This window comes from Nuphar pumila, chromosome 6 (assembly GCF_984573655.1).
Source record: "Nuphar pumila chromosome 6, dmNupPumi1.hap1.1, whole genome shotgun sequence".
Taxonomy (NCBI): Eukaryota; Viridiplantae; Streptophyta; class Magnoliopsida; order Nymphaeales; family Nymphaeaceae; genus Nuphar; species Nuphar pumila.
This window is the reverse complement of record NC_143254.1, coordinates 109953089-109967222: the sequence shown is the minus strand read 5'-3', so window position 1 is coordinate 109967222 and position 14134 is coordinate 109953089. Positions and strand designations below refer to the sequence as shown.

Sequence of the window (14134 nt, the reverse complement as noted above, 5' to 3'; positions counted from 1 at the left end):
GGAGAAGTGGGGGCTCGCTGCGGAGCAAAAGAGGAGCGATCGAACGATGGGCGACGGGAGAGGGTCGGGCAGAGGCCGGGAAGGGTCGCCGGACGTCGAGGCGGCGGCGGCCGATCTGCTGTCTCGGTGGCTTCCCCTCCTCTCCCGAGAGCTCTGCCAAGACTGTTCTCAAATCCTCAACGATCGCGTCCACCTCCTCCTCTCCGGTATGTAATTGCCGTCTCTCTCTCTCTCTCTCTGTGGATCTCGATTCTTTGTTTCGGAAGTGTAGGATTTCAACGCAGGCTAGGGTTTAAAGGAAAGCTAGGACGTCCTCTCTTTCTCTCTCTGTGCGCTGGGAATTACGCGTTGGAAAGAGATTTAGGGTTTGACACTTGCTGTGGTTCTGACTTGTGATGTTTTCTGTTTTCTCTTTCCTCCGGCGGGTTATTGAAGGGGCACTTCCGCCTTCGGGCGACGAAATCTCGGTGGAGGACCCGTCAAAAGAAACTCCTTCACCACATGAAGATGGACACTCGCCGGAGAGCCCATCGGAAGCAACTCTGCCTCAATATGAGGATGAACACTCGCAGAAGAGCCCATCGGAAGCAACTCTGCCTCAATATGATCATGGAAACTTTCCGGAGAGCTCATCAGAAGCAGCTCTGCCTCCATATGATGACAGAAACTGGTCGTCGGCGGAGAATTCTGGTGCGAGCAGCAGTGCTCGCATGTCGTGGGCGGACATGGTGCAAGAGGACGAACTTGAAACAGCAACGGCGAATTCTCCAGCAGAATTCAGCAGTGGCCGTGGTCGTGGAGAGGGTCGAAAGGAGGAGAAGAAGTCGTTCTTGACAAGGAGTCGCAGGGAATACATACGTTTCATGAATGTTGTAACGAAGAAGGACTTCATTTGCTTGGAGAGGGTCAATGGCAAGATTGTAAACATTCTCGAGGGACTTGAGCTTCATACTGGAGTATTCAGCGCAACAGAGCAGAAGTGGATTGTCGATTGTGTCTACGGACTTCAAGAATTGGGAAGAAGCAGGAAGCTTGGGGGTAATATGTCTCAGCTTACTTTATGGGTGTTTATCATTTTATTCTTCTACTTTGATGCATTTTTAAGAAAATGTATTGGGTCAGAATTGTTCTTCCTTATAAGGTAGTATTTATCTCCGATTCTGAACTATGTAGCAAATATCCGCGAGATTCTGAAAAAATCTCACAGACACGATATTTTTGAGAGCTTACTGTATTGCCGAACAAAAACATGATAATTTCAAAATATCACCTACCTTGAAAATATCAAGCTTTTTTTTAATATTAACATGACAAAACTGAGTTTTCCGAGAGACCCATATTTTTCAAAAGATCCTGATATTTTCTTTTGCCAAGATGCCGAAGAACAGGACTCATGAAATTTATTTTGAATATTCACAGTGGGTCTTGGTCTAAATTCTTTTGGTTATGCTTATCAATAATGTTTATGGTGGGGGTGTGGAGGTTGGAAGAGGCGAGTTGAGAACATCTGTTTAGCATTGTAATTATCCATTTAACAAATTGGGAGGTATTGTGGATGTCGAGTTGATATGCACAAGTTCAGTCTCCGTTGAAATTTCTTGACATATGTATACTTATGACCGTAAATTTTTGAAGGATTTATATTTGCTACAATCGATTGCACCTACAATTGAGTTGGGATCTCATGCTACAAGTTGTTTTGACTCAATCTAACCTCATAGATGTGTTCAGCATGGTCGATTTAGTAGGAATTGACTATTGGATCATGTTTTTTCGATGAAAAAATATGTTTTTATGAGTTGGGAAAATTCGATGCACTCATAGCCGTTGATTTTTGGATCTTCAGGAAGAACCTGTATACAGGTTGGATTCCGGAGATCCAAAAGCTGGTTCCCACTAAATAAAACATGTAGATCACATCTATGGTGTTAGATGTGAGAAAAACACCTAAAAAAGGGGATCTGTCCATTTGCTAGGTCGATTGTGTTTACAACCGACTGTAGCAAATAGGAGATTTTTTATGTGCACTGTGATTGTGCTTTGTGGTAAACCAAGACTTATTATTTATGACTAAATTGCCATGCCTAAGACCAAATTTGGCATAAATATTTTTATTTATTCATGCTTCTCCTTTGCCTATTTGGGAGGTTCTGAGATTGGATGAGTAAAGTAAATTGTTGGGTTAAAGGCAATTTTACTTATGCTGTAATTGTGCTATTTAAGGATTTGAGAGGCATTATATATGTCAAATTCTAAATTAGAATGTGAAAGACCAATTTAGCATACATTCTTTTCATATTCATATTTATGCATTATCTACCTGGGAGTGTTGGGGCTGGAACAGGGTGGAACTGAAATTTTCGGGTTGAAAATTAAGTTATGATTATCAATTGCCTATATGGATGCTCTCATAATGAAAATAAATGATTTTATCCTCATTTGATGCCAGTTATCAAACCTACATCAATCTTATGTTTGTTTAACTGTATTTACTATTTACACTAATTCTAGGGTCTAAGATAATTTGTTTGCATTAGCCTTCACTGATCTCTTACTGATATGATGCATTTATAATTTGCATCCTTTATTACAACAGCATAACCCTTTTTTCTCTCCAGTGGTACTTGGAATTTATTTTCTAATGGTTGACAGCTAAGTATGATTATTTGTCTATATGGAAGTGCTCATAATGAAAATAGATGATTCTGCTTCATATTTAATGCCACTATCAGAGCTACCCCAAATTTATGCTTGTTTAACTATGTTTATGCTAAGTTTGGAGTCCAATAATTTGTTTGCATTAGCTTTCACTGATCTCTTGCTGTTGTGATGTATTTATAATTTGTCTCCTTGCTTACAATGCCATAACTTTTATTTTCTAATGGTAGTTGGCATTCGAATCCTTGCATATTTGTTGATGTCGGTCTCACATACATCGGGTATTAGTAGATTGAATAGACGTACAAGTCCTTTCTCTGTGTTAACTTACAAGTCCTTTCAACCAAAGCATATCAGTGACCTTGAAGCATGAGGATTTGATTGGAGTGCTAACCTTTTTTAAGTTGAATATGTATATCTTCGAAAACCAATGCTAGTGATACAGACAGAAAGTAATTAAGAAGTGGAAAGAAACCGTAGCATACCTATTTTCTGACATGTTACACCAACTGCCCCAACTATGAGGTCGAAGGATCTTTAAGTCTCCTTATAAATACTTCACAGCATCTTTTCCAGAAATCTGTGATGCTTCTTTGTATCATTCAGCTTCTAACTGTGAAAAGCAACAGGATGTGCAGTCCTGCAGCAGCACTCCTCTGAGTGGTGCATGTGACACATCCATTTTCACTTCACATGGCCTGTTGGTGTCAAGAAACCACAGCTCTCGATGCTGAATAAATATGTGGCTTAACCTTTGAGAACCTCAATCACAATAAGAGGTCTAATGTAAAACGACTTCTTACAAAAATCGGTTAGCGGGATAAGTAAACCAGGAGAGCCATTGATAAACTGCATGCAATAGTTTGCTGAGGAACATTCTTTGAGGGTGTGTTTGATTGCGCGTCGCTGCAGATGTGGGGGACACACGCGCAGTCAAATATTGGATGCTGCAGACACTCGTTCAGTGCATCCCTGGGTACGTGAAAAAACCATAGCACCCCCCTCTCCCCCAGAACAGTGGGGCAGGGGTCGGTTTTCATGTTAAAGAAAAAAAGAAAAAAAAAGTTCTGCACGTTCAAGATTTTGTTGATAAATTATTTTTCTTTTTATTTCCCCTAAAATTTTCCGATAATAACCTAAGAAAAATACACATTTTTTTTTACATATTTTCATAATTGAATCCAATATGATATCCATTAAAGCGTTTGTATATCAAAAATTATGAATTCCTATTTTTTCGCAAATTACCCGCATTTTAAACATTTTTTGGTATTTGGATCCAATGTGAGATCCATATCTGGGTCTAAAATCCAATCCAAACATGTTCAAACACTGAAATGGTGGGTGGATCAGGTTGTACGATCCAAAACAAAGCTATCTGACTCATTTTCCATGTGTCCGAAGACTCCGAGCTGTCCGCACAATGCCAATCAAACACGGGACACATGTCCTTGTCCGGTTGAAGGAAACGTTGGACAAGCATAGTTTATTCTGTCCTAGACAGACAGGAAATGTATTTTGTCCATGTTTGGACAAGCATTCAAACACACCCTGAATGTACAATTTATCTTGGACCTGTCACTTAAGAATGCTCTGAAGTCTGAACCTTCCAGCATCTATTTCTATTTTGCCATTACAGCTGGATACAATGAAATTGCCTGGTTTCGTGGTTCTTTTCCACTCATAAAGGCCACTTTGGAGGTCCCTGGGTTTGATCCTCATTGCACTTCCCAAGCGAGTGTTTTCATTGTGAATGGTCTTTCAAGGAGATAACAAGGGAGAATCTATGTAGTAAAATCCCACCTAGGCTCCCGACTAGGCCACCTAGGCACAAGTCTACCATCTAGGTGCCTAGGCAAGTACCTAAATTGGAGGAGGGGCACCAAGGTAGGTATTTTACATTTGTTTTTAACTTTTTATAATATTTAGAACATTATAATCATGTTGTTTTTTATATTTTAAAATATTTAAGTGTTTCAGTTTTTTCTTTTATGTTTATGCTTTTCATATTTTTATTCTTTCATGCATCTCTAGGCGACACAGTTAAACAAATATTTGTTTAGATGAAATTGATTGTTAGAAATGTAATTATGTTTTAAATTTTAATTATTTATATTCATACATGTTTTTTTTTTTTAAGTTTCAGCTGTTTAGCTTCATAAATTGTATTATGTATTTTATATTATTTTTAAGAATTTATTGTAATTTTTAATTTTTGTTTTTGGGTCCCTACTAGGCCGACTAGTCCCACCTAGGCACTGACTAGGCCTTTTAGGGGGCTGCTGCCTAGGCACCGACTAGTGCTTTTGACTACTGAGGGGAGAATGCTTATGCTCAGAACCTGGTCGCAAGTCGATGAACATAACTGGATTCCTTTTGTCGGTGGGAGGTGTTAATTGCTGGAGGAGAATCCAAAGAAGCATATAAAATATAGCAGTCTGTGTGGATAATTAAGGGAGCACTTGAAGAATCTTTTGAACTGCCTCTTTCATATAGGGGTTAATGTTAGGGACTATGTTTTGAGCCTGTTCATATTTCTTATTGGCACAATGCAAGATTTAATGAGTTTTCTGTGAGGCTGATAAGCTTGTTTTGAAGATACGTGGAAAAGTAAGGAATGACAATCTTGTGCAACATGAGAATTATAGTTGGTTTGGAGGTCATTCTGTGTAAACAATGTGAAGTAGGCTAATACTAATCTTGTGTGACATGATAACTAGTATAGTTGGTTATGAGGTCATGCTGCGTGAACAATATAAGGGTGACCTGGACATGGTGCTGCTTGGGTGACCTTGAGTTGCTCAGACCATCCATGGTCTTACCTGTGCCATGATGGTGATCTCACTCTTGATCCGGGTTAGACAAACTCCTAACCCATAGATCTTTGGATGGATTTTGAATCTTGATTGGATGAAATTCATATGGTGCCTGTTCAAGGTCCTTAAACATGGGAAGAGGTGGTTTAACTGTAATATGCGGTACTCCTTTTTTGGGATTATCAGATGTATACAAGATATCCTCATTACTGACAGGATGTAGCTGTCTGAAAGTTGATTGATCAGTTACTTGATTTTGGGGAGTTGCATACATCAAGCAATCATATTGGACAAACTGGGCAATTGTAGTTAAGAGTTTACTGAGAACCGAAACCATATCAATTGTGTATGCATGTGTATGAGGAACCATTCTGAGCAGTGTTATAAAAAACGCACCTTGAGGGGCAAAAGGTGCGCCTCGCCTTGAGGCGCGGCCCTCTGTGCCTCAAGGCGCAAATTTCTGAGACATAATCAACAAAGTTTTTGTAGGTTAATCTCATATATTTTCCAGTTATTTCAGTTATGTAATAAGTTTATTAGTATATTACTATATTTTAACTTTTGTTGGTTAATCTCGTATATTTTTCAGTTATTTCAGTCATGTAATTAGTTTCTTAATATATTTTAACTTTTGTTGGTTAATCTCATATATTTTTCAGTTATCTAATCAGTTTTTTAGTTACTTTTATATGTTAATCTCATATTTTTTAGAATAATCTCATATATTTTAACTTTTGTAGGTTAATCTCATATATTTTTCAGTTATGTAATCAGTTTCTTAGTATATTTTAACTTTTGTTGGTTAATCTCATATATTTTCCAGTTATGTAATCAGTTTTTAGTTACTTTTATATGTTAATATTGTTAAAATATATGTAATTCATATATATGTATATATTTCTATACATATATATTTGTATTATCTAAAATACCCGATAGGGGTATTTTAGTCATTTCACAAGTACCCGATAGGGGTGCTTGTTTCTTTTCTTTCTTTTTTGTAAATTCCTTTTTTATTTATTTACTTTTTATTTTTTGGTTTTTTTCCCACCTAAAAGGGGCCCCACCATGGAGTCGATGGGGCCCCCAACGGTCACATTTGTAACCGTTGGGGGCTCCCAACGACTCTATGGGAGCTCCTAGGTGGCTCTTCTTTTAAGGCCATAAGGCCACTCCTCCTTTCCTTCTTTTGTGTATAAATAGGGGTCCCTCTTGTATTCTTCACTCTTGAGAGCTCTCTCTTTTCAATAAGAGACATTTATATTTTTATGTTGTGTTGTCTCTTGTGGTTTTGGGTGTTAGCCCTTTTGTTTGTTCATTAGTGGATGTTGTAAGTGCTTAATGCACTCTTTGTTTTTCCGCATATTTTATTACATGGTATCAGAGCCTTGTGTACGCTCTTCTTCTTAATATAGCTAGTTGTGTAGCTATATTTTTTTCTTGTTGTATCTCTCTTCATTTATCCTCTTGTGAGTGATTAACATGGAAGGAGAACAAAAGATTGATCTCTCCTTCAAGCTCAATGGCTTCAACTACATGATGTGGGCCGCCGCCATGGAGAACAACCTCACAGGTAAAAAACTTTGGGGATACGTTATGGGCACCATTCCGGAACCACAACTCCAACTAACTAAGATGTATGGTGATCAAGAAAAAGCTCTTGAAGGAAATGCCCGCATGAAGGCCATTGAAGATCACCAATCTAAAGTAGAAGATTGGAAAAGTAAGCATGCCAAGATTCTTGCTTGGTTCATGAACAATGTGGAGCTCAAGATTTGCGCTAACATTGCCAAGTTTCGGATGGCGAATGAAGCATGGTTCTTCATGAAAGGTATGTTTACTCAAAAAGACCTTGCTCGTCAATTCTTTCTTCAAGAAAAAATCCGGACTATCAAGCAAGGAGAAATGAGTGTAAGGGATTACTTTAGCACTCTTGGTCCTCTATGGGATGAACTATCTTTACTAGAACCAAAATGGGTTTCTAGTGTGGATGTGGAATTAAGGAGAGAACAAATGGAAAAAGAGCACTTTTTCCAATTTTTACATGGGCTTAGGCCCGAATATGAACAAGTTAGATCTTCCCTCCTACATAGATCTAAGCCTCTTCCCTTGAAAGATGCCATAGCCGAAATATGCCAAGAAGAAACTAGTCTTGGCATGATTAAAGGAGGAGATGATATTTTGGCCGTATCAAAATCCGGCAACCATATGAAAGCTTACTAACCTCCACATTTTGGAAGGCAAAATAATTATAATGGCAACTATAGAAAAGCCATTTGCCATCATTGTCAAGAGCCGGGTCATATAAGACCTAATTGCCCTAAGTTGAATGAAGCACCTAAAAATAAGGTTGCTTCCGTTGAAGAAACTACTCAAAAGAAAGAGGAAGCCATCAAAGGGAAGAAATATTTTTCTCTTGCTCAACTATCGGAAGCAATACAGTCTCTACTCAAGATACCATCAACCTCGGGTGCCGCCATAACTTCTTCCTCTCCTCCAGGTATGTCGTCTTGGATCCTTGACTCTGGAGCTTCCTTTCATATGATCCCACTTGAAAATGAGCTTTCCGATTTATGTAATAATTATAAAAACTCATATGTTTCAACTGTCGATGGTACATCTTTACAAGTAAAAAGTTTTGGAACTTTAAACTTTTCAAAAGATTTCTTTATGCCAAACGTGAGAGTTGTATCTCAACTTAATTTAAATCTTCTCTCTGTTGCTCAAATATGTGATCATGGATGTGAAATCTCCTTCTCAACTAAGGATTGCTCTATACAGGATCTCTGGTCTGGGAAGCAGATTGGGCAAGGCCATAGGAGGGGAGATCTCTATTATATGAGCAACTTGAAACTCCCCACTAACTCTTTTTGTAACCATGTCCAAGATAAAAATATTGATATTTGGCATCAAAGACTTGGACATCCAAGTTTCTCAAAAATGTACTCCTTTCCATTTGGAAAGAAATTTTGTAATGAGAAACATTTTGTTTGCAAGAATTGTATTTTTGGCAAAATGAAATCTACTCCTTTCCAAACCGAACTTTTGTGTCCAAAAGACCTTTTGAGTTAGTCCATCCGGACGTTTGGGGTCCTTCTCCGGTCATGTCTAAAGGAGGGTACTCCTATTACGTTACTTTCATCGATGACTACACTAGGTATGTATGGATCTACTTTCTCAATTTAAAATCCGAAGTCTTTGACTTCTTCAAAAAATTTCATATGATAGTTAAAAATCAATTTTCAAGTAATATCTCTACTCTTAGATCCGATTCGGGTGAAGAATATTTATCAAATGAATTTCAAAACTATTTAGAAGTAAATGGAATTTGTCATCAAAGATCGTGTCCTAGGAATCCCCAACAAAACGGCTTGGCCGAAAGAAAGCATAGACACATCATGAAAACCACTAGGACACTCCTTATTTCCAAAGAAATTCCAAAGAGTTTTTGGGCCGAAGCGGCCTTAACCTCAACTTATTTAATAAATAGAATGATATCTTCATCCTTACAAAATACATCTCCATATGAAAAACTATTTGAAAGAACACCCGATTTCAATAGATTAAGAATTTTTGGATGTAAATGTTTTGTCCTTACTCATAAACGGGACAAATTATCTCCTAAAGCTATTGAATGTGTTTTCTTGGGATATGGAGAAAATTAAAAGGGTTTTAGATGTTTTGACTTGAAAAATAACAAACTCTATGTATCCAAAGATGTAACATTCTTGAAAAATGAAAATGGTTTTGTGAAAACTAAAGATATTGACGAAAGTGAATATGCTTTTTTATTTGATCTTCTATCTCAAGAAGAGGAAATCTCTAATGAGTCTTTAAATGACGTAGAGGATATTCCTCTTGATAATGTTATAGGTGAAAGTGATAGACCAATCCAAACCTATGTTAGGCGTGGTCAACAAACTCAGATGAGCGCCTTAGAAAAATACTCTCAAGGATCCAACATAGAAGAAACCTCTTTAATGAGATCCGGTCGGATCTCCAATCTTCCTAATAGGTTTGTTTCCTATGAGTCCCTAACTCCAAGATATAGAGCGTGTCTAATTGCGTTGCATTCATTTCATGAACCTTCACACTATAATGAGGCCAAAAATATTCCGCAATGGGTTGAAGCCATGAACTTAGAGCTTAGTGCCCTTGAAATGGCAAAAACTTGGGAAATAACTTCGTTACCCACTGAAAATAAATCAATTCGATGTAGATGGGTCTTCAAAATTAAAACTAAGAGTGATGGTTCATTAGAACGTTATAAAACACGGTTAGTAGCTAAAGGATATGCTCAAGAGTATGGTATAGATTATGAAGAAACCTTCGCACCTGTTGCTAGAATGACTAGTGTTAGGACTCTTATTGCCATTGCGTCAGTGAAAAATGACCTATCTATCAACTAGATGTTAAGAATGCATTTTTAAATGGCGAATTAAATGAAGAAGTTTACATGGATCCCCCACCAGGAGTATGTATTGGTAAAAATAAAATTCTCAAACTTAAAAAGGCATTATATGGTTTAAAACAAGCCCCAAAGGCTTGGCATGATAGATTTAGTAATGTAATGACAAGTTTGAATTTTCGTTCATGTTATACTGACACTGCTTTGTTTGTGAAAAATGCAGGGTCTTCAGTAGTTATTTTACTACTTTATGTTGATGATATGATCATCACTGGAAGTGATGAGCAAGGAATTTATGATATTAAGAAAGTTTTAAAAGAACATTTTGACATGTCTGATCTTGGCTTCTTAAGATACTTTTTAGGGATTGAAGTGGCGTACTCTCCTCGAGGGTACATTCTCTCTCAGATGAAACTGGCTGTTGACATTTGTTCTAAATCTGGTATCTTTGATGATAAGAAGACAGAAACCCCTGAAGTCATCAATGCAAAGTTAAGGTTGGAAGATGGAACACCTCTCGAGGATCCTACTCCCTACCGACAACTTGTTGGGTCTCTAACCTACTTAATTGGGGAGGAAATCCCAATGACCGAGTCTCAACTACGGGTTTCTGTGTTTTCTTAGGTGACTCTATGATTTCTTGGAGGTGCAAGAAGCAACATAAAGTATCCTTGTCCTCAACGGAAGCGGAATATCGTGCTATGGCCACTACAACCATGGAACTTGTATGGCTAAGAAGTCTTCTCAGTGATATGGGCATTGTCATCTCTACTCCTTCGAAGATGTGTTGTGACAACAAAAGTGCAATTTATATTGCAAGCAATCACACCTTCCATGAGCGTACTAAGCATATTGAGATGGACTGTCATTACGTCCGTGATGAATACCTGAGAGGAACCATAGCACTACCTTACGTCACATCTGAGTACCAGTTGGCGGACTTCTTCACTAAGGCCCTTGCTGCTCCTCGTTTTTTGTTTCTCCTTAACAAGCTTTCAGTTATATCCCCGTAAAGCTTGAGGGAGGGTGTTAAAATATATGTAATTCATATATATGTATATATTTATATACATATATGTTTGTATTATCTAAAATATCTGATAGGGGTATTTTAGTCATTTCACAAGTACCCGATAGGGGTGCTTGTTTCTTTTCTTTCTTTTTTGTAAATTCCTTTTTTATTTTTTTACTTTTTATTTTTTGGTTTTTTGCCCACCTAAAAGGGGCCCCACCATGGAGTCGATGGGGCCCCCAACGGTCACATTTGTGACCTTTGGGGGCTCCCAACGACTCCATGGGAGCCCCTAGGTGGCTCTTCTTTTAAGGCCATAAGGCCACTCTTCCTCTCCTTCTTTTGTGTATAAATAGGGGTGAACCCCTTCTGTATTCTTCACTCTTAAGAGCTCTCTCTCTTTTCAATAAGAGACATTTATATTTTTATGTTGTGTTGTCTCTTGTGGTTTTGGGTGTTAGCCCTTTTGTTTGTTCATTAGTGGATGTTGTAAGTGCTTAATGCACTCTTTGTTTTTCCGCATATTTCATTACAAATCTCACATTTTTTAGAATAATCTCATATATTTTAACTTTTGTAGGTTAATCTTATATATTTTCCAGTTATTTCAGTTATGTAATCAGTTTCTTAGTATATTTTAACTTTTTTTGGTTAATCTCATATATTTTCCAGTTATATAATCACTTTTTAGTTACTTTTATATGTTAATCTCATATTTTTTAGTACTTATTTGAGATTTTCTATTTCTTATTGGTTGTTATTTCATCAATAAAGCATTTCTTTATTTATTTGTATTTTTAGATATTTTTTATAATTTTTTTAAAGTTTTCAAATTTTTTTTTGAGGCTTATGTTTTACGCCTCACATCGGGTTTTGGTGGAGCGCCTCGCTACGCCTCAACGCTTTTCACAACATTGATTCTGAGTGTTGTCCAGCTGATGCACACTGTGAAGTTAAATATTTGCAAACTTGCTTGCTTAGTTTTGATGATGCGTTAGTTATCTGCATCTGCATGAACAAATTGTGGTTCTTTAGGATCTTGGGAACATATCTATTGCTTCATGTTTTTTGTGTTCAGTGAATAATATCTACAAATATTGTCCTGTGTGAATTGTAGAAAACCAAGTTTGATATATCTCTTTGCTTCCAGCTCGTACATATTCAGAACCAATAAAATGGACGCGTGGCAAAGGGCGTGTGACAATCCAGTTTGGTTGTTGTTACAATTATGCTCAGGTGAGTGGGTCCTGTAGAACAATCTATTTTGAATAACTGAAAATTTTTGCTTCCCATTTCTTTGCACTTACTTGGCAATGTCACAATAGGACAAAGATGGAAATCCACCAGGAATAATACGTGAAGAAGTTGCAGATCCCTTTCCTCCACTATTCAAGGATATGATTCAGCGGTTAGTTGGGTGGCATGTTCTCCCCCCATCTTGCATTCCTGACAGTTGTATTGTCAACATCTATGATGTGGGGGATTGCATACCTCCTCATATAGATCATCACGACTTTGTCAGACCGTTTTGTACAGTTTCATTTCTAAGCGAGTGCAATATCATCTTGGGAACAAATTTTAAGACTATTGGGCCAGGCGAGTTTGTGGGTGCTGTGGCTATACCTTTGCCTTTAGGGTAATCTTTCTGCATTGCCTGTGCAACTACAATGTACCTTCATGTATAATTGATTTCAGTTTTGTGATGTTGTGGTCTGCATCTTGTGATTCTTCAGATCAGTTTTGATCTTGAATGGAAAGGCCGCAGATGTGGCCAAACACTGTGTTCCAAGTGTCCCTTCCAAAAGGTAATGTTCTTTCCTATTTTTTTTTTCATTTTTACCTAGGAAGAGATGTTTATTGAAAATAATTTCCTTTTTCAGGATTTCTGTTACGTTTAGGAAGATGGAGGATAGCAAACGTCCAGTTGGGTTTGTACCTGATCCAGATTTACAACATATTCAGCCTCGCTCCTACAATTCCAACCAATCAAGGAGTAATGACTTAAATAAACAATGGAACCGTGAGAAAATTTCAGAGGAAAAAGAACAATATCAGGGCAATGCTTTTCATTCAGAAATTCCCCAATTTTCTGGAGCTCACAGTAATTTTATAAATAGATCGAGAGGTAGGTCTAGGAAGTCGAGGCCAAGGCACTAAACTATGGAATGCTGTATGTCAAAATATTCATCTGATACTGTTGTTCAGCTTTAAAATTTGGCAACAGTTTATATATATATATATATATGTATATATATATATATATATATATATATATATATATATGTTGGTTATGGTTGAGACACAGGAGGCTCTGATTAGTTTAATCTGGCCAAAGTCTTTTAGTTCTTAAGTGATCAATGCAATTCTTTTACTTTGTTTAATTTGGGAGTTATGGTGCAATTCTTTGTGAAGTTGTGATTTTGGGTCATGGACGTTGTGTATAGTTCCTTTAATTAGTTCTACAGCAACGGGGAAAGTCTACAGATCACTTGAAGATGAAATTAGCTCCTGTGATGTTTCATGAATGTGCTTCTGACTGCTTTGTAACTAAGTTTGTGTCCATTATGACAATTGGAACTATTTGCTACAGTTTAGTATTGTAGTGACTATGGTCCATATAATTTTCATTCTCTTCAGATTGAGTATAGAACTTATCACGCTTATCGGAATAATATGTTTGATCATGCTTAACATATGTTGAAGGCTAAATCTAACCTCTCCTATGGATAGCTTTGCACAAACAAAAGCCTGTATTGTAATAAAGATATCATGGTTCAATATTATCATACATCATATGTAAACTAAAGCTACTTACTGCTATTTTTTTTCATTGCAACTTTTTCAAAATGATGTAATAATCCAAGTGACGTTGATGCAACTTTGAAATTTGCTTTGCAAGAATATTTGCTTGTAGAAGGTGCATGCCTATATTGGACTTAGTAGTGTCTAGTAGGTGCATGTCTATATTGGACTTAGTAGTGTCTTACTTTAAATGTGTATATTTCAGTATAGTAAAACCAATCCATGTTACAATGGTTCATCATCATCATCATCTCTCTCTCTCTCTCTAGATTTTTTTGTATGTTACATCTATTAATTATATAATTTCAGATCTCTTCTGAGGTATTGTATTTATAAGAAATTTGTATTTTTTTTTTAAATTTATTCAGATCTGACCATCAAGATGTGATTCACATGCTTGGTTTAGTAGAAGCTGGCCCTAGATCATGTTTTTCTGAC

The 14134-nt window shown here is 37.1% G+C and overlaps 1 protein-coding gene across 1 annotated transcript; it reads left to right on the top strand.

The window, feature by feature from the left end:
* On the top strand, positions 1-13270 carry LOC149835677 (RNA demethylase ALKBH9B-like). The gene is made up of 6 exons (XM_090008680.1): positions 1-206; positions 436-1038; positions 12045-12130; positions 12220-12530; positions 12628-12699; positions 12775-13270. Exons 1-6 carry the CDS (start codon positions 47-49, stop codon positions 13049-13051), a joined length of 1509 nt encoding a protein of 502 aa, XP_089864806.1. The 5' UTR covers positions 1-46; the 3' UTR covers positions 13052-13270.
* The last annotated feature ends 864 nt before the right edge of the window (positions 13271-14134 follow it).